Source organism: Lepisosteus platostomus, chromosome 8 (assembly GCF_059453375.1).
Source record: "Lepisosteus platostomus isolate fLepPlt1 chromosome 8, fLepPlt1.hap1, whole genome shotgun sequence".
Lineage (NCBI taxonomy): Eukaryota > Metazoa > Chordata > Actinopteri > Semionotiformes > Lepisosteidae > Lepisosteus > Lepisosteus platostomus.
The window spans coordinates 8,012,340-8,032,527 of record NC_142618.1 but is presented as its reverse complement, the minus strand read 5'-3'; the positions used below and the strand labels follow the sequence as shown (position 1 = coordinate 8,032,527).

The window sequence follows — 20,188 nt, the reverse complement described above, 5'->3', positions numbered from 1 at the left end:
TAAAGGGATGTGCAACCAAAGACATAATTTTACACTCTCAAACTCTACTCAAAGTGATAGGTCACTTGAAACTACTGGACTGCACATAAAGTACGCTTAAATGTTTAAAGTATGTTCTCATATGATCAAATATATCCATTGAACGATCTAAAACTAAAATGAATTTGTATTCCAAATAATCACACGATCATAAATGATCGTAAATACAAACTGCTTGACAGCAAATGCAAAACAGCCATTTTTATACCTGTGAATGGCATGGTAACAAGCACTGTCTAATGAATACATTCATATAGAAAAGTAAGGTATAGTTATAGTTAAAAGGCAGCCATTCTGTGGCTGCATTCCCTAATTCATAGTTTATATAAGCCTAAATTAATGTAACAGAAATGCACATCAGAGCTGTTCTCTAGTTTCAGAACAGATTTCATGGGCTATCACAGTTGCCACGAACAGATTACCTAAACCACTGTAACAATGTCAACTACTGACTTTGTTTGTCCCACAGGGAACAGTTTGCAGCAAGATTTATAAGCACCAGGCTAGATACAGTACCAGAGTTATATACCAGAGGAGCTTTACACTTCAGTGCCACTGAAAGCAGGCAAGGAAGAAAGAGCCCAGCTCTGAGGGCTGAACAGAAACACACCTGCTCCCTGCACTGCGCATAAAGACCAGCTACACTGCTAGGAAAAGACTTCTTACAATTGGAAATATTTGGTAACAACAATGTAGTTCAAGAAAAAAATAGCTGCTTTTTATTAAATTAAGTGCTGCAGGACCCAAGAGTTTATCATCATCGATGACACAGGACCATTATCAGTAGTCTTAAAAATAAACGTTCAGTGTAAACTAAAGATAAGAGAATCCCTGAGTGAAAATATCTGTAGATATGCTGTGTAATCTAAGGACTGTTCTGTTAAAATCTGAACCACACTACGCTAAACTCTCTATGTACTGTACATCTTAACTGTACATTGTAATCCAATCAATAATGGAAAGTCTTTACAGGAGAAACACTATATTTGACATTAGTTTACACAAACACATACTGTACAGCTGCTAGCTTCAGAAGACAAAACAGGCTTGGCATTTGGCATTTTCTAAAGGCATTTCGTGTAGCAGGGGACATAAAATAATAGTTAGCTAACCCTAGGGCCATAAATAGCCTAGGACTTGAACATATAGTTGTAACTCCAAATGATTATTAAACAGGCTGGAGGCAGCAGTTTCTGAAGAACACAGAAAGAAAGAAAATTAAAGTCTTGAAAATTGTATCTGGCAGTGATGACATTTTGAATGTCATAGGGACACTAATAAGCTTGTCTGCTCTCTCTTGCAGTGTGAAGTAGGGTCATTTTTGACTGGGTAGCCAAGAGCCTATTAGCCTTCCCTGAATACGACCCAGGTGAGGACCATGTGATAAAACACTGAATTTCATCTGGTGTCAATCAATCAATGGCAATTTCATTCTGCATCAGAAGTGAGGCTCTGATCTGTCTGAAAAGAAGTGGATTATCATGACTGCATACAGTGATTCTGTTTCTTGCATTTACAGTTCTCCTCCTCCAGATTTACTGCTTTACTACAGCTCCAGTAATTTCACCATCCCACTTCGAAAAACTGGCAGAGACAAAAATCCCGAGGTGAGAAATTGCTGCAAAAGGTGCTTCCACCAAGTACTGATATAGAGGGTGGAATGCTCATGCAATCGGAAAATTTCATGTACATCTTCGTTGCAGGTTTTTCTGACCTCCTTCACATGTTAAGCATTCAATTTAATCAGTAAAGCTTTGGATAAAAACAAATACTGTACCTATGTTCTTGTTACTCATGAAAATATGATGCTATTGACAGGGGGCGATTACTTTTGCAAGGTACTGTCTATACTATATATAAGTCTATACACTCGTGTAGCTCAATCAATAAAGGCTCTTGCCCAGGGCAGATTTTGGGCATCATATCCCAGATGTGTTCAAAAGGCTCTTCAGTGCTCTTCAGAACTGCTGTTAGATCCTGCAGTGTGTTAAGTAGGGAAAATCTCAGCAGAGGTTGACTGCTTAGAGAGAGTGCAGTCTCCCTTTCCTTCACACTGGGGCAGAGGTTGTGGAGAGTCAAGATATGCCAGCTTTTGTAATTATTACTGTAACTAATCTAGAAAACACATCTATATAATTTTGTTCATACAATCACTTGTAATTGCCTTGACACTGGAGGAAGTCTGTAATATCTCCTATCTGCTGTTGCGTGCTAAACAGAACTGATAGAAAAAGCCTTGGCTCAAGTTCCGTTTCAGTTTGTATCTGAAATATGAGGGCCGCATACTTGTTAACTCCATTTCAAAAGTAATAAACAGGCCGCCATTGAAATCAGAAATCCATAATTCAGAAATAAAGTATGGGTGTCACCTCAAAATCCAATTCAATGTCAAGATCATTCCTTTATCTCTGTTGGTTCTAAGATGACATTAACGGCTCCACACTTCTGGCTGCTTCTCGGCCAGATGTTATGTAAACTCAAGGGGATTTGTCTAGTACTCACAGAGCTCAATAAGCCATGCTATCAGAGCAAGATGAGCACCTAGAGCACACCACACGCGTTCCATGTCGGTTTAGGACTGGGAAATGTGGCACCTCCTCCGTCAGCCTCAAGGATATTGTTCGGATAACTTCAGGATTAGCCATTTATCTCTTTATACAGATTTTAAATGATGCACATTGTCAGCTAAGGATGGCACGGACTGGTGGGAATGGTCCTGGGTTCCTGGGAACTGGAAAGTTGTGGGTTTGTGTTCCCTCTGCAGATTCAACTTCTGAGCAGCGTACTTTACCCCAATTTCCCCAGCCCATCCAGCTGCTTCAAGAACACAGCACATCTACAGCAGCACAGAGTCCAAAGGTCACGTACATCCACTCCAGACCACGTCAGGCCATTAGGCTACCGATACCGTTAGAATCCCTGGATCTTTTAGTCAAATGACTAAAAGGAACACTAACATTGAGGCGTCCTAGTAGTTCCAATACAGTGCACAAAATAATTGTTATCCCTCAAAATGAAAATGACTAGTTGTAATAAGTTGCCATTATAATCAGATCCCCCTATAATCACACTTTTAAAAGCACCCCACTTTTACTGTATGTTGTTGGTGCACAGTGATGGGGGGGTCGGCGGGTCCACAGCTGTCACTCACCAACTTCGGGATGGCATCTGCCCGGCGGGCACCGACCAGGCTACACATCCAGTTGCAAGAGGGACAAGAGGAGCGGACAGAGCCAGGCCCGCCATTGTAAGCGTGCTTGACCGTGCGGCTGAGGACCTGCTTCCAAGCCTTTGATGTGCTCCCTGGCTCCAGGCCACGCTTTCCTCTCGGCCTGCTGCTCCATGTACGGTCCTAGACTGACGGCACTCTCTCCTTTATCTTTGACCTTGGCTGTCAGCTCTCACTGTCACTACTGTCCCTGGCATAACAGCTTAGAAGAAAATTGCTGCACAATCAGCTTTTGTACAAAGTAAACCAGAGCTCAACAAGAGAGCCACACAATACTCTTTTATATGAAGAATTTCATGTTACTTTGATATCAAAAGCAATGATTTCAAATTTACAACCAATTTACCAAAACTACAGAATCTTTACTGCGATATGTGAATAGAGCCTGAAGAAAATGTTGTAGAAAATACTCGGACCTCTACAGACTTTTTTTTTTTTCACTCACGTTTAAATCATAGATGCTTAAATCAATGATCAAATTATTGAATTCCTGTTAATCCTTTATGTATACAGATTAATCTAAAGAGATCCATTTGTTTTATTCAGAACACAAACTGTAATTTTATAAGTACAGAAGCTCCCAACAAAAAATGATAACTGAAACATGTGGACAATATAGATTCTAATGGAAGAGATTACTGTCATGTCACTCGGATAACATCCAGGGATAAGAACCATACCATATGCTATGGGGAAAGAATTTTCAAAAAAATAAGTTATATACAGTAACATCCTACAAAAAAAACCTGCAAAATCATAGAAGTCCACAGATTATGCTTACATATGCAACATGTACTAGTATCTAATGCATTAAAAAGTAATGCATTCTCTATCTTAGCTGCTTAGAACATGGAGGCTCTATTATGGCTACAGACAGAACTGTAGGAATACCGTGACAAATCTTGCCTTGTCTGAATTGAATTTGAAAAGCAGCGAACAGTCCGAGTTCCATCACAGAAGGTAGGCCCCAGATGGTTACAGAAGAAAGGTAAGGAATTAATGCCCTGCAGTAAAATCTTTGCCACTTCAGTGGGCAGCCCAGGCACAGGTTCCACCTTTACTGCAGGCTCAGAAATCAAGAGCACTGGCTGTGAGCTCCTTACTCCACGCACGTCCGCTGCCCGCTATTTTTATTTTTAACCAGGTCATACAAAACCTGGAGCTCATGCAGATAAGTGTTATTAATGTACAAAAGCACAGTACTTGGGACACTTGTTACACACACCGTAGAAGATGATAATTTCTTACACTTATAGAATTTTTCTGGACACTCTACTCAAAGAGCTTTACAGAAATTCAGAAAAGGGCATACAGAATACATGCAAAAATAAATTTGGCTGAAACAGAACACAAGCCTCTTTAATTAAACCTCCTCATGTCCTGAGATGAGACTACTAAGGAGGCATTACCCTCCAGAATTCCCTTGGAGGGGGAAGCACAGCTTTGGCACAGAGGGCTGGTCTGCTCCTGTGTGAGCTGTGTAGCTTCCCAAGAGACTGCGGGTCACATTCTGGGCCCAACTGCCCATGCTGCAATCCCATAACACTTTTCAAGCACACATCCGATTCAACAGAAGTCCCTTTAGAATGACTCAAGAGAAAAGAAGTCAATCCCATATTTACAAAACCATGCATATCAGCAATAATCCCTTGCATTTGTATATGGGTATTCACCCTCATGCACTATACATACAGATTGGGACCTTCTTCATCCATCACCTCTCAAACACTGTCCTGCGCTGGTCCGGTCAACAAAAACAAGGCAGCACATTAAACATGAGCAATCACCCTAAGAACCAATTCAGAAATGTATGCACACGTGCTTCTGCACAAGATTTTTTTTTTCTACGATTTTTGCTGTTTGACCTTAGTAAGCCACATAATATTCCTTATTTTGCAGCGTTCGGTCCGCAGGGAAAATAATTTGGGATCGTCAGTATAAAGAAAGAATAGGCAAAATTTCCATTCAATTTATACTTATAAATTATACTTTAAAGCTCTTCATATTGATATCATTTGACCACTTTTAAACAACTGCAGAGTTGAGATTTTTAGATGAGCGGACCTGAGGGCAGAAGGGGATTTTGCATGCATCTGTTTCTGTGTTGTGTTGTGTTATCTTGCCTGATCGATGAAAATGAGGACTCGGTTCATCGTCAGATTTGCAGCTGTTGGAATCGCCTGGCACGCAGGCAGAAGACTGTAGCATTTCACTTCCAAGGGACCAGAAGAACATTAAAGAGACATTCACATAAGAATGTCTGCTGCTACAGAAAATATATTTTGAAACCATTTTAAAAAATACAATTCATGCCCTTCTTTTTCTCAGTGCTCAGTGTATGGCAGTGCATAAGCAATCTAGTGCACATCAAAGTACTACAAGGATTTTGTTTTCAATAAACTTTGTCATTTTAATTTTAAAAGCAGGATTCTCAGGCGCCTCTGTCTGCACATTTAACAAATATGAAAGCAAAAGGCAGGGTAGGCAAGAACCACATAATACTTACTGCACATGCATAATGTTCAGCTCTAATGACTTCATTTTTTCACAGTTCGATTTAAGCCAATGACAAGGTAACATCTGAAATATCCTGAAAGGTATTGATTGCTGCTTTGATTTTTCTCTCTGGCACCTCTCTGTTGCTGAACAGGTGCCAAAACTGCATTAAAATATTAAGATTGAGAATAAGCCTTGTAATCTGACCTGGCATGACCTCCAGGGTGTCCCCTACAGCACAGTCTGAGCTGCTGTCTGTCTGCCTGCCTGTGACTGACTGATCAAAGCATTGTACCGCTCGTTAACAGGCTTAGCTGAGGAATTCTATTAAAAAATCGGACCTGCAGAAATGTACTAATCCTTTTGAACCTACTCATAATCAAAATCTGAGGGCAATGTAAAAGCAAACATGAATTACTCATAAAGAGTTAAAAATGCAGTATTAATTCCCTCAGTCATGTGCACATACAACTGCAGGTAAGCAAAGAAAATGTTTGGGCTTGACTGCACTTTTAATTAGGCTGAACTAGACCACCACCAGTGTCCTTTGTGTGTTTCCAAACTTTCTGAAATTCATTACATTTCCAGAGAGCCCTTTCAAAATAAATAATTTGCATTTTTGTCTATAGCATTTCGTGCTTCGTTATAACCAGCTGTTGTAATATACAGTATTTGGCTTTCATTCATTGTTTGCAAGTTGGTCATTTTGGTCAAGAAACTGAAATTAAAAAGATTTAATGCACCTGTGCAGTCCAATACAGTGACTAAAAATAATGTAGAGGGATCTGCATGTTTGTCTTTTTGAAACAAACCCTACAGAACTAGAGGATGTTTGATGGTGGATTTAATGAAAAGTATGAAAGAACAATCTGGGAGATGGCAGTCAACATAACAGCAAGGGAAAAAACCTAAGTTACATATTCTGCTGCATGGCTGGGTTTGTTGAGGGTGGGAGGTTCTTTTTATTCTTTTAATAGAAAAGGATGAGTGAAGATATTTCTAAACAGCATCTGTGGCACTTGCTCAGTGAATGTTGCATCAACTGCATTTGTTAATAGCCCCAATTACAGCTTTAACAGTTCTGGTTTTCTGAGTTGTACCCATTATCCTAAATGTAGAGGTAAGAAACGGCTAGTCCTGTGTTATTCCACGCTTTTGAATCATATGGTGTAGTTGCCGCCATGAATAACCACTATTGCTTTTTGCATTATTTTATTTAAACGATATATTTTGCATTAAAACATTCAATACCTACTGTGCTTCATTTCATTAACACACAAGTATTGTTAGCATAAATATTACAAACTTAATTGTACATGCAAGCTTCCTTTCATATGATGCTACATTTCTGGATGTTGCCATTTTAACATTTTCTCTGCAGATAGGCTCTTACGAACAGCGATGCAAACTTCCTTTTTTCCTCCCTCTATTACCTCCTCAGGTCTATCTAGATGAAAACGGCCTGCTCGTCTCAGCTGTGTGATGGAGCGCGACTCCCCTTCCAACCTGTAAGATGCCTGGAAAGGTTACAAAAGTGATGCATCATCTGCACGCTCAGAGAACCCTAGATGCAGCCCCCGTGACAGCAGTGGAAAGTGGTTAGTTTACACTGCTTTCAGGTCGTATCACAGCAACAGGTGGTCTGCCTACCGTATCCTTGCATCTCTCTTCTGATTTTAAAAGCAACAATCCATTAGATTAGAGTATTCAGCAGGTTTGCTTTCAGTCAAAGCGGTCACAGCAAAAAAACAAATATTTAATTCAACATAAATGTGTTAATTCTTAGCCTATATCAACACTTTGCTATGCATTTAACTTATTTATTGCTTACTACCTCCAGATTTAAAAAACAATTATACAACCTCCAGTCTATTCGATTCAAGTTAAAACGCCACTTGAAGCTTTGTCAAATACAGGTGCAGAGCAGCAGATGCACAGAAAGCTTGGATTTTTGTCTACGACACGCAACTCTCAACACAGTGTAAACCTTCCAAGCACCCTGTCAGGGGGCCTGACTCAAAGCTAAGCTGAGCCACTGCCCCGGTCCAGCCATCCTCCGAAAGTGACAGATGATCCCTGGCTTGCTCGGCGCCATCTGGGACCCCCGGGCTGTGTGTCCTAATCTGTCCGGGCGCTCGTCCCCGAGCTCGCCTCAGACGGAAAGGCCAGCTTTGTGTGCGTCTGGGAGTCTGTTATCCAGGCTTTCCTGCTCACACAATGGCGAAGCACACTGCTTCTGCTCCAGTCTGCAGCTCCCAGGCCGCCACAAGGCCCTGGGAACCTGCTGCTCAAAATCCGCATATCCGCAGTAACGCTGTCCCACATTCACACACCTTTCAAAGCTGCTTTAATTGTCCGGCTGCAGGAGGAGAACTTTACAGACGATTGGATTAAACCGAACGGATTTACTCATCTCCATCGAGGCTTCTTAAAGCCACGGAAACACTTTCGTTTAGAGGCACAGAGCAAACAAAACAGCTCATCAGAGCAGGTAATTTTCATGGGTTTATGTAGAATAATACTTAAAAACACACACCCGGATCTCCCTTGAACCTTTTTTTTTTTTACTGACAAACTGCTAGAGCTGGAAAGCAAGCACAGGATTACATTTGTCAGGGCTGCTTTTAGCTGGTAAAAGCATCTTACCAATCCATGCCATTACACCAGGCCCCTATAATTCTGATTGTTTCCCACTCCATTATTTCACACTAAACAAATTTTCCTGCAACTTACGCCACAAGGCCTACCAATGGTTCTGAAGTGTACCTTCTATTTTACACAAATCTATTAAAATTCAAGTATGTGCTCCAAGACATGTTCAATAATTGGCAGATTTTTGTAATACTGTAGTGAGTTTCCGTCTCATTAAATGAACAGTCCTACATTCCTTTGGATGCATCTATTTTTCTGAAATAGTCTCTTACATTTTGTAATATGGAGCAAAAATCATCATCTCCTTCTCCCCTCCCAATACTGTTGGTAGTGTTTTAAAGATCTGTATGATGATCTCTATGTGTTCATGTACTGGACGTTATATCTGCAGACACTGGTCAAGATAAAATGAAGAAGGATCCTCCCCTCTCCACGTCCATTAGCCTTGGAACATGGCTTTTAAGGCAGTTTCAGCCTGACAGAGCAGCACGGTTGGAGAGTAAGGAAAACAAAACATCTCTGCCTTGTTTCAGATGTACTTTACCCAGCAGTTTCCAGCCATAAGTAAAGCTGATGAAATAAAAGACCTTCAAGAGAATGGGTTAAACAAACAAAAAAATAACTCCGACCAAATGATGGCAGATACAGAAAACACTGCATACCAAACTACCAAATGATTAAGGTACAGTGTTAGGATGTGCCATTCAAAGAATGCAGTATCAACGTATATCTCCTTACTAATGTGGAATATACAGGCCATGTGAGATGGAGGTGGTCACAGAGGTCTGGTTAACTGTAGGTACTGTAGACCCCCTCATCAAAGCAAAAACTGCACAAAATACACAAGGAGACTCTTAGGACTTCAGACAAAGACATTTCACTTTCAGATAACGGAACCACACCCTGCATGATCAGATTATGCTCGTTTTGATATTGTGTTTCTAACAACGATTTCAAAAAGTGAAGCTGAGAGGGGATCAGCACCTAAAGCCAAACTTAAGATTGCAAAAGAAAAAACACTCCATGGCTACTCTTCCTTAAAACGAAGAAAAACTTACTAAAATGAGACTCCGAAGGCAGTACCATGTGACTCAAGGGAAAGTCACAAGGCCTGAAGCTCTCGAAGGGGAGTCGTTCCCATACCAAAAAAGTCACCATCAGATTATTCTGCCAATCCCCTTCATGAGACCAAAGAGGTTTAGATTTTCCAACCTCCTGTGTCCATGACTTAAATTCTTACCTATTGCTTCTCAGGTGTCAAAAAAAGATTCAAGGCACTCCTCTAACCACAGATGAACACCTCAAAATGATCTATGGGCAGGAGCAGTACCTGCTCGGTGTCCTTGTGCGTCACCCCTACTAATATATTCAGCATACAGTTTGTTCACATATACATCTCCTTTCAACACCCATAGTAGCAGACAAAACTATCTGCTATCCTGACCACTTGCTGGTTTTATTTCATGCAGTGAAACCTACACAGTGTAAAACACTACCCACATTTTTATCTATATCTTTGAACTTCGTATACTCTTCTGCCTGTTTAACTGAAAAACACAAAAGCGTCAGAGGGCTTCCAATGCAAATGTCTTGTGGTCAAAACCACGCAGCTGACAGGTGTGATAGACTCTGTGAAGTCAAACACAGGTGCTGGTGTGAGCAGTCAAGTGCAATAATTACAGAACTACCTCTATGACTTCCTGTGCTGTTATGACATAATGGCATATAAACTCAGCAGCCTCCATGACCTCTGACAGAAATAAAAGACAACTGTGAACCTCCCGAAATGTGAATGAAGACAATCAGATGCATTTCAAAACAGAACCCCTGAGCTCTTTAACTCAGAAGAAATGCTTCCATTACAGCTGTTGTTGTTTTTTTCTCTAAAGCAATCAATTTTGTTAAAGTGGGCAAACGTCAATAACTGGATAAAAGGCTGCCGTGTGATCCTCGAATCGTGCTCATAATCAGTTGTTTTGTTGTACTAAAGGTACAAGACACAGAGTACCAGTACTCCCCTGTCCTACAAACAGTTCTACCCAGAGATGAGGCAAAAAAACAACTTGTTTTTGTAAAATGATGTTAATCTTCACAAATCAAGTTACAAATAGACACACAGCCCCGGGCACAACGAGAAAAACAAACATCTTTCAGAGGCACAGCACAAACATTGTGCATGGTAAAATGTAAAGGAACATGGATGTAGTATATTACTGGGAGTAATATTTTTCAGACCAATTTTAATGTCTTTCTCTAAACTACGATTTTAGTCAATCAGAAAAGAACTTGTTAAGCTTATGTGAAAGTGCACATGTAAAATGAAACAAAGGCATTAGCTAAACTACCATAAAGCAGAAACAAAATTAGCTTTACCAACCCCCCAATGAGGGGATTTAGACCAACTTCTGAAGAAAACCACACTTGTTAAAAATAATTTATTTTGCTAAACAAAAACAGCAGGAGGAGCTAAATTAAAAGGAGCTTTTCTGATCCTTTCAATCTCATTAAGAAACATGATGTACAAAAGCAGAGTTTCACTTCAAAGGACCACCAGTTTCAATCTGTAGCTCTTTTGGATACTGCCATGATCCATATTCTAAGCAAGCATCATGCCTTTAGTGCACTGCAGTAACAGCACATATATCTTTGAGATTTTGTTTGAATAGGCCTGTTCTGTGTTTTATGAGACTTCCTATTATAACCTGAAAATTTCAGCCAGAAGAAGAATCTTCAAGACTGGATTCCTTGAGGCCTAACCAGTGTCTTTCAGTGGTAAAAGGATAATTGACTGCAACCATAACCCACAGAGCATGTCTGTGGCTCTTAGGCCCAGCCCTATATTAATTTTACCACCAACTAGGATTGACTGTTTTCCCTTCCTTAAACAGATATTTGATATGACACCCTTAACATGATATCTTTTTACTCCTTTTGTGTTTTTTGTTTGAAAAAGTAAAGATCAATAACACTTTTGTATCAACAGCTGTAATCAGCGTTCTCATTTCTGTATTGTTATGGAATCTTTCAATCATCTCTGAGAAAAATTAGTCACACATTGTAACAGACCAGCACAACAAAACTATCCTTCAACACTTGCTTCATTCATTAGCGAGCTGCTTTTCCTGTTTGTTACACATTTTTTGCTTAATATAAGAATGAAGTGTGAGAGTGTCCTGTAATCAAGACTTAAAGGCAAGTCATTTTGAAACTGCATGAGTGACATGTTAATGAAATATTAAACCAGTCGACCACATGTTAAAGCTGTACAGATTAGTCATGACCATTACCCACTGCAGCCAGTCCCACCCATGAGCTGCAGAACTCTTTCTCTCAGACATAAAGAGATCTCAAAATCCAAACTGTTCATAATTTGTTTACCAGGAGCAGCCCATTGACAAGCTTTGAGGTTGTGACATCCTGCCAAGGAAAAGTCTGGCTTACCAGTAGTCCAGACACACACGCAAGAGGAGTGAAAACTCAAGAGTCCGAGCAGCTGTTCTTTCTAAAATTAACAAAACTTCTCAGGGTGTATGGACTAGTGCTTGCTGCACTTGAAAGGACTAGGCTGTTTACAGTGCACTGCAAAAGCATTCAGGCACTTGCCATTTTGTGAAATAACAAAAAGATGCATGCACATTTTTTAAACTTAATATTCTACAAAACCCAAATGCTCAAACTGCAGACCTCTAAGGACAAGATTAGCTACAGCAATAACTTGTTATTCTTCAAAAACAAATAAAATATTGCTGTTTGCATACGTATTCAGACCTGTGAAGTCGATATTTGTTGGAAGTACCTTTGGCAGCAAATATTGCCACATGTCTTTTCAGCAAAGCATCCTTGGACTTTGCACATGGATTGAAGGCAGTTTTTGTCTATTTTGGCAGATTTGCTCAAGCTCTCTCAATGCGTATGGACAGCAGATTTCAAGTCTTTCTAAAGATTCTTTATAGGATTCAAGGCAGGACATTGACTAGGACACTCAAGAGCATTCTTAAAAACACTCCACTGAAAACTTGGCCTTGTGCCATTTTGTCCGAGTTTGTGATCTGCAGCGTATTGTCCTCTAAGATCCGCCAGTACTTTGCTCCATCTATGTTCCCATCAGTCTTGACAAGCTTCCCAGTCTCTCCTGATGAGGACCACTGCCACCACCATGCTTGAGAGCAGAGACCATAAAGGTCCAGTGTTTGTCTTGACTGACCAAAAAAACCCTTTGCCACATGTTTGCAATATCACTTAGGTGCTACATGGCAAACTCTGTGTGGGTTTTGACATTTTTTCTGTTCCATACAAGACTCCCTTGTTAGGGAGTAACCAGAAATGCGTTCTCCCATCTCATTCACTAGACTCCATAGCTCTTTCAAAGTTGCTGCTGTTGTCCCTAACCAGCCTCCACCTAACCCAGCTAATCAGTTTGGATAGACAGCTTAATCTAGGCAAAGTCTTGGTGCCTTCCATTTCTTTATCAAATTTACCATGCTCAAAATGGATATAAAGGGTCTTTAAAATGCTTTTATACCCTTCTTCCGATCTGTGCCTTTCTATATCTTCATCCCTAAGTTTCTTCTAAAAGCTACTTAGAATTCACAGTTGAAACTTTTTTACCTTACAGTGACAGGTGTATTTCTTTATTGTGAAATCACACTATAATTCTGCACAGACAGAGGCCACTCAACTAATTGCAAACCTCACCTCAGTAAGGTAATTTTGTGCACCTCAATTAATATAGATTTGCTTTTAGAAAAGGGTTTGAATGCTTCTGGAAACAAATTTTTCAAATCCAGAGCAATTTCAAAAGAGTTACTTTCTCAAGTGTACAGCAGCAGTGTTTTCACCTTGGGATACTGTTGCAAAACAGACCACATTTGTGGCAACAGTAACAAAAAAGCATAAATGGGGTGGTACCAACTAACACATGCCCTGTGGTCAGAAATAAAAGCCGAACAAGCTGATCGTGTGGTTTCTTGGTTTTCGGAGCACAGAGCAATGAGGTGATATGAATTTAAAAGCAACACAGAATTCATGACCACACACCTGCCCTGCCATGTTGACAAGGTGACTTTTTTCATTCATCTAAGCACTTATTCTCACCATTTTGTTTGAAGTAAACAAGTGTCAGTTATTGTAACAAAACAAGTGCATGGACATCCTTTTTAGATATATACAACGTAAATGAAACTGTTAAGTAAACTAAACCTACAGCTGATGGAATTCCTTTGCTCTGTCAATTTGGCTCGTGATCATTAGACTTCATTTCAGGAACGAAAATGTCTCATTATCATATGAGACACACAATATACCCAGTCCTGGAGGTGTAATGATTGTTGTGCTTTGTATTTATGGAACTTCATTGAAGTTGATAGTTGAGAGTTGTGATTTTATTTGAAGCCACAGTGCTTAGATGAAGGAGGTTCAGTTGCTTCTTGCAACTTCTGTCTATGACAATAAAACAAAATACAGAACTCCAGCAGGGATACTGACTGGGCTCTTATAGCAGACTAGTCATAGACATGAGTTTCAGCTCCTTCTGGCGTTTCCAGCTTACTGAGGGGGCTGATTCTGCTCTGCAAGAGACAAAGTGGACAGTCTCTGCAAAAACAAAATGACATTCTGCATTCCTCCATGAAAATGATATTCTCTTACAGCATCAAACTGTACAAGAAAAATGTTCTACAACAGTGGTTCTCAATCCCCAGTCTGCTAATTTGTGTTACATCTGGGCCCTTATTCACCAATGCTAATTGCTTGCCAAAAATTGATCTGCTTGCTGGATTAGAATTTTCTCTGCAGTCAGGCCTTGGTTTCAAGAGTACCCTAGTTATAATATGAGTTACGTGTTTGGAAGCACACAAAAGCCTCGCTCCTTCTCTCCTCAAAGTGCTAATTAAAAATTTGCTCTCTTACTTCTGATTAAACAACTCTTAATAGGTGAACAGAGGATGATAGACACAGGTAGGAATCACACTCCATCAGAATACTCCTCAATTCAGTGTTTTCCCTCTGCTTATGTCCAATTGGTGATATTTATAGAAGAAAGCATGAATAAAGGCAATGCTGAAATTCACAGATTAGCACAGGGCTCATAGCCAGTATAAATCTCATTCCGTTTTTTTTTTAAGGATCTGAAAACAAATTTTGTAAAAGGCTTCAAAACCCAGAAGAGACAGCAGTTACTCAAGACCAGGACTGCAAAGTAGTGGGGATATTTTCAAAATCAAGGACTGAGTAAAAAAAAAAACAAGCAAGCAGATCAATTAATGGCAGTGATTAACAGTGGTAATTAAGGGCCCCATTGGAACAAAAACCAGCAAATACAAGAGTACTCCAGGCCCAGGACTGAGAACCACTGTTCTAACTTAACAAATGAAAGAAATCCATTTGGCTTTCAGTTGCTTGGTAACTGATCCACAAATTCAGCCCAGGCTTTCCTTGAAAGATCTCAAGAGTACAGACCATCTTTATATTGCCTCGTTCACTCAGTTTCAGAACAGAAAATGTCTCTGCCATCACGTGTGAGCAGTCTTTTCACAACAGAATCGTACCGTACCCAAAAGCCCTGTCTTGGCATCAGAGTAGCGATTTTTATCTGCTGCTAGGTCTTCTACCGAAAAAGGTCAGATACCTTTATTTCCAAAATCATTTCAAAACTAGAGTCTACGGGGCTTGCAAGAGTACATTGTAAGCAGTTAAGTAAGCCTTTTGTCCCCAGTGAAAGGATGATGCGTCACCCGATTTTCCGATAGAATCCCTTTTGGTACAATACCTCAACAAATGCGAAGCACACGTCAGTGGGACGTCTGTCACACGCAGGAGAGAGGAATCTTAAACTCTACCACCACCAGCTCCCAGTCTCTTAGCTCTTCATATCTGTCCAGTGTGCTGCAAACAGAGTAAGAACAGCTTGGGGGAACCCTTTGACCAACAGATTTTTCGGGGATCCTTCACGACGCTGTGTCAGACATACCCACAATGAGCAGTTTCCTTCTGCAGGGGGCCAATTGGTTACATTCCAAGCAACCTGAAGGAAAGCAGACCGCACACAAATCCCCTACAAATATGCCCAAATTAAAAAAACTGCAATCAATTAGCCTGTGATTAACAATTCAACTGAACCAAATACCAGAGCTGTTCCTACAGGACCAGTGCCAGTTTGAACCTGGCTGCAGCGTGAAACATATACAGCCTAAGTGTCCATTCAGCAGATTCGCACCGACAAACCAGGTTCTTTCACTAGACCAGTCCCCAGATGTCGAACAGATTACGGCTGAAAGAGAATTTGCTATTAAGGCTTTTTCGTTTTACATCATGTTTCATGATTAGTCTCGTTTGTATTTTAACAGGACTCCAAAAGAGAACACAAGTTAAGAAATCACATCTGAGGAGACATCAGCTGAACCAACCAATGTATATCATTGCAGGTGTATTTAAATATATCCAGTAGTACAATGGTTCCCAGCCTTGCTGGTCTTCCTTCCAACGGAGCTCTTACACTCCAGTGCGAATTGAGGACTTGCCTTAACAAGCATGCAGTTATTTAACTTTATCTGACACTTTAGTCATGGTCAAAAATACAATTTCCAACAACTTCAGCATACAGACTTACACACAGCCCTTCCTAAACTCTCCAACAATTTTGTTTCTGACTGAAATGCTCTTACCTGCAGCGTGTTTTCACACAAAGGGTTGTGTAAATGGTTGTGTAAACCCAGCAAACTGCTGGATAAGATCCATGCTAACTACAGGTACCAAAGAGATAAGATGAGCCAGTGCCTCCTCTCTTTTCTAATCATTAGTCTTAAATCTGAAAGACAATTGGATGTATGCAATTTCAGATTCACTCTCAACAACACAAACTGCACCGTGCACAGGAATTCACCATTACTACTTTCTTTTTTTTTCATCCCTCGGATGGGGTTCCCAGTCAAGTGTTCACTGGATTCTCCTCCACTTTGCCATCTCGGTACCGACAATGGCTGTTGACGGTTTCCAAGAGGGAGTGGACAAATTTAAAATACTATTTCCTGTACATATGGTTGCTGTTCTGTATGTAGATGAAGGTCTTTTGTCTTGGTGTACATAAAACACTACGCCAAATCTAGACCGTATATTCCAGACACAATCGTATAATACTGAAGCCTGTTCATATTTTCTGTGATCAAAGCTACGCTCAGCTACTTTTGTCAAGACAAAATTCCAGGGTTGCCCCACGACAGCAGAAGCCTTTGACAGAGCAGACGTGAACAGAGGCAGCCAACCAGTCAGCTGCTCTTGGCGCAGCCTATGAAATGAGCACGGCCAACGCTGAAGAAAAGTCAGGGAAACCAGCGAGATCAGCCACTGAACAAGCAGTTCCTGCAGGTGAACCTTGATCGGCTAAAGCAACCCCCCCCACCACCCCCAACCCAAGATGTACTGCTTCTAACTGGCTCTGCCGGGCCTCAAACACCGCCGCGCGCTCTGAAATCACAGGAGACCGCACGCGGCTTACCGCACTCGATTCTCGTAAAGAGGAGCGAACCGCTCGTCGCCGTCTTGGGTCGCGGTCAAGTCATTTAAAAAAATATCGAAAAAACAAGAGAACACAGGCAAAAAAAAAACTGCCGCGTGCCAGATTAATCCCATCCCGCTTACCCAGATAGAGGGACGCGTTCTCCTTCTTGACGTTGTCATCCAGGTAGGTGGGCCCGAGGGTGTAGATGGGCGTGGAGCCCATCCCCACCAGAATCTGGGCGCAGATGAAGAGCGCCACGTACAGGGAGTGGTCGTTGCCCGCTTGCTCCCGGGGGCAGGCGCCCGAGTCCAGAAGATCCCTGCCCGTGCCGTTGGGGCTGGTGCACAGGCCCTCGTTGCTGGTGGAGGAGTTCACCTCTTGAATTTGGTAGGGGGGGGAGATGAAGTGGGGCAGGGAGAAGAGGGCCGCCCCCACGGCGATGAGCACGCCCCCCACCGCCAGCCAGCGGGGCCTCTGGCCCCGGCCGCCGAAATAGCTGATGAAGACCACCACCAGCAGGCTGCCAATGTCGAAACAGCTCACCAGCAGCCCGGACTCCGAGCTCCTCAAGCTGTACCTCTTCTCTATGGTGGTGATAACACTGCTCAGGTAGCCAGACACCATGAGGGACTGGATGAAAGTCAGATAGCACATGCAGAACAAGAAACACCGGGAGTCTGAAAGAATGACGCCTATGTACTTCTTACCAGGAAAGCGGATCAATTTCGAAGGGGAAAAACCTCGTTTCTCGTTCTTGACATTGCTATACTCCACCTTAGCGACGCTGTTCCCTCCAACGCTGCTGGACTTGGAGGCTGAGAATTCGGCCCTGGCAGGAGAACCTGAGTGGCACGCATCAGCTTTCTGCTGAAGGTCACTGAGCAAAGTGCCCTGGTCAACCAGTACCGACGTCTGCGATGTGTTTATTAATTTTGACGGCAGGTCCTCGCTGCTCAGCCCGCAAGAGCCGTTGAGGATGGGCAAACTTTTGGATTTGAAGCAGTTTCCTGGGTCTCCATACTGAAGTTCATGTGTATCAAGACCATCTGATAAGTCGCCTCCAGTCTCTTCATTATCAAATGAAGCCATTCTGAAGCAGATTATATTTTGTTACAGACTAAATCTGTAATGGCTCAAAACAGACCATAGAATTAAATAACTACCACCAGTGGTAGCATATATTACGCCTGTTAATTAAAATAAGTGTGGGACCCTGCAAAAAAATAAACAAAAGTGAGGGTCTCTAACTGCATCATTTATCTCCATTTCCTCTTGATGAGGAGTATGTTCTTATTTCCATTTGTGAACTCCATCTGATACGTAAACCCCCACTAATACGCTCTACACCAGAAAAAGGAGCCGACGACAATACCTTTTCATGTCCCTTTAATTCTTATTCGCTGATATCGTACATTAAAGCGCTCCATGTCTCCTTGAAGAGCTGAATTGCTCTCAATTGCTTTCCAGAAGAGGACAAGCCAAGAAGGAAAAGCATGAAAAAGTCACGGATGGTTGGTTCACACCGCTGATATATACATAACGGCTTTCGGTCGTCTTTTTAAGCGTTTTCTTTTTTGTTTCTCAGAACAATAACGCTGTGAATGCCCCTGCTGTTTTCACGGGGTGTGATTTTACACGTCTTCGTTATTTACCACTGTCTCAGGTCCGATGGTTGGATCCCTGCATGATTGTGTCCTAGTAGTGCGGACTCCTAGAGCAAGCATAAAAATTACTAGCATCACCATTCAGTCTACATACAAGGCATTTCTGCATGCATTTAATAAAATATTTTGCAGGTGCCGTCCGTATTTTACGATAAATACCCAGCTACATTTCAATTAAACGTTTCCCGAGTTACTAAAGTGCCATGAAGCCCGAATTATTTATTAACGCCTCGTTTCGTATTGCAAACAATGAAGTCACGAATAATGCAGGCAGATACCACGACAAACGCATGAAATCGCATATAACGGTACCAACCTGTCTATTCTGACAAATCGTTATGGGAAGGAGTCGTGTTAATATCAAACATCCCGTATTTCTACTGCACGAAGAAATAAATATATGTGCATAACAAAAAACACTATTGCATTTGTCTCAGCGATCTGTTGTTACTCACACAGAACAAGAGGAGGTAGGCTGTTGTTGTCCCCGAGCCGGCTACTCAGTGAATGAGATTGCGGATAGCAAATGTTAGAGCTGCTGGGCTTCATGTACCGCTGTACAGTAGGTAAACGGGAAATGTAGTCTTTACAGACTGAAAAATAAAGCCGGCAGTCACATTCCCTTGGAGTAATTATGTATTTCTTCTGTAGCTTTCAAGCAAAATAAAACACCACAAGGATTCCCAGTGATAAATACTGTACGAAAACATAAACCACGGGAGAAACTCGTTTTGTTTGTTTCAGGCAAAGGGGGCACTTTTTCCTTCAGAAACTACAAGTTCCAAGATGCTTTGTCTTCCAGCACGTGAGTGTCTGCTTTTCTCTACATCACGTGTAGTTAAACAGCTGAAACCCACGATGACCTGAGTTGTGATTGACGACTGGAACCGGCCATTTAGGAAATTGTTGCTAAGGAAAGAATTGTTCTTGAATCGTTGCATATAGATGCAAGCGCAGTTCTTGAATCATACCACATTGGTACCAATATAACCCCTTTGCAATGTGTAAAATTAGTTTTCCCTGGGATAAATTACGAGGCTAAATTGCTCTTGATACCACAGTGCTGTTTTCGGTAAAGGTTGAATCTTCATATATAAATTATATCAAAGTAAGGCAAAATTGATGTGTGCTACAGTGACACCTTGCCATAGTGTAAGATACACAGGAAACAGAATATTTATATTTGTCTGAATTGTACAGTATATATTATCCCAGCAAGTAATGGGTGCAAAACAGGCTACATCCTGGACAGGACGCCAACTCATCACAGAAACCAACTTCAATCATTTCAACACTGTAATATTATTCTCTACAATTAAAGACATTGATTTCATGGTGGGTAATACTGTACACTTTCATTTACTATCACTAATTAAAATGAAGGCAAATGTATAGAACTGAATTTGGATTCCTGATACGATCTGAATCCTTCCTTATAAGAGTAAGTATGGAGATTTGGCAACTACAGAGTAGAAAGCTGTTGAATATAAGCCTTTTGTCAACACTGTCATAAAAAAGTCTCAGGTCCTGATCCCTAGTGATTGATACTTAAATAGGACTGTAAAAACTTTGGCGGTAAACTGTTAGATTTGTCTTGTATTCACAGCTAAAGAC

The 20,188-nt window shown here is 41.2% G+C and overlaps 1 protein-coding gene across 4 annotated transcripts in view; it reads right to left on the bottom strand.

Annotated features, from left to right (window-relative positions):
• LOC148655594 (solute carrier organic anion transporter family member 5A1-like) overlaps nt 1-19,166 on the bottom strand; it is a 56,295-nt gene extending 37,129 nt beyond the window's left edge. The window contains exons 1-3 of one of the 4 annotated variants that reach the window (XM_088642279.1): nt 19,030-19,163; nt 18,283-18,621; nt 17,051-18,123 (exon numbers count right to left, since the gene is read on the bottom strand). In XM_088642279.1, the coding sequence (XP_088498405.1) occupies nt 17,051-17,999 (949 nt within the window). In that variant the 5' untranslated portion in view covers nt 18,000-18,123; nt 18,283-18,621; nt 19,030-19,163. The other 3 variants (XM_088642282.1, XM_088642281.1, XM_088642280.1) reach the window with 3 other exon arrangements.
• Nucleotides 19,167-20,188: the final 1,022 nt, after the last annotated feature.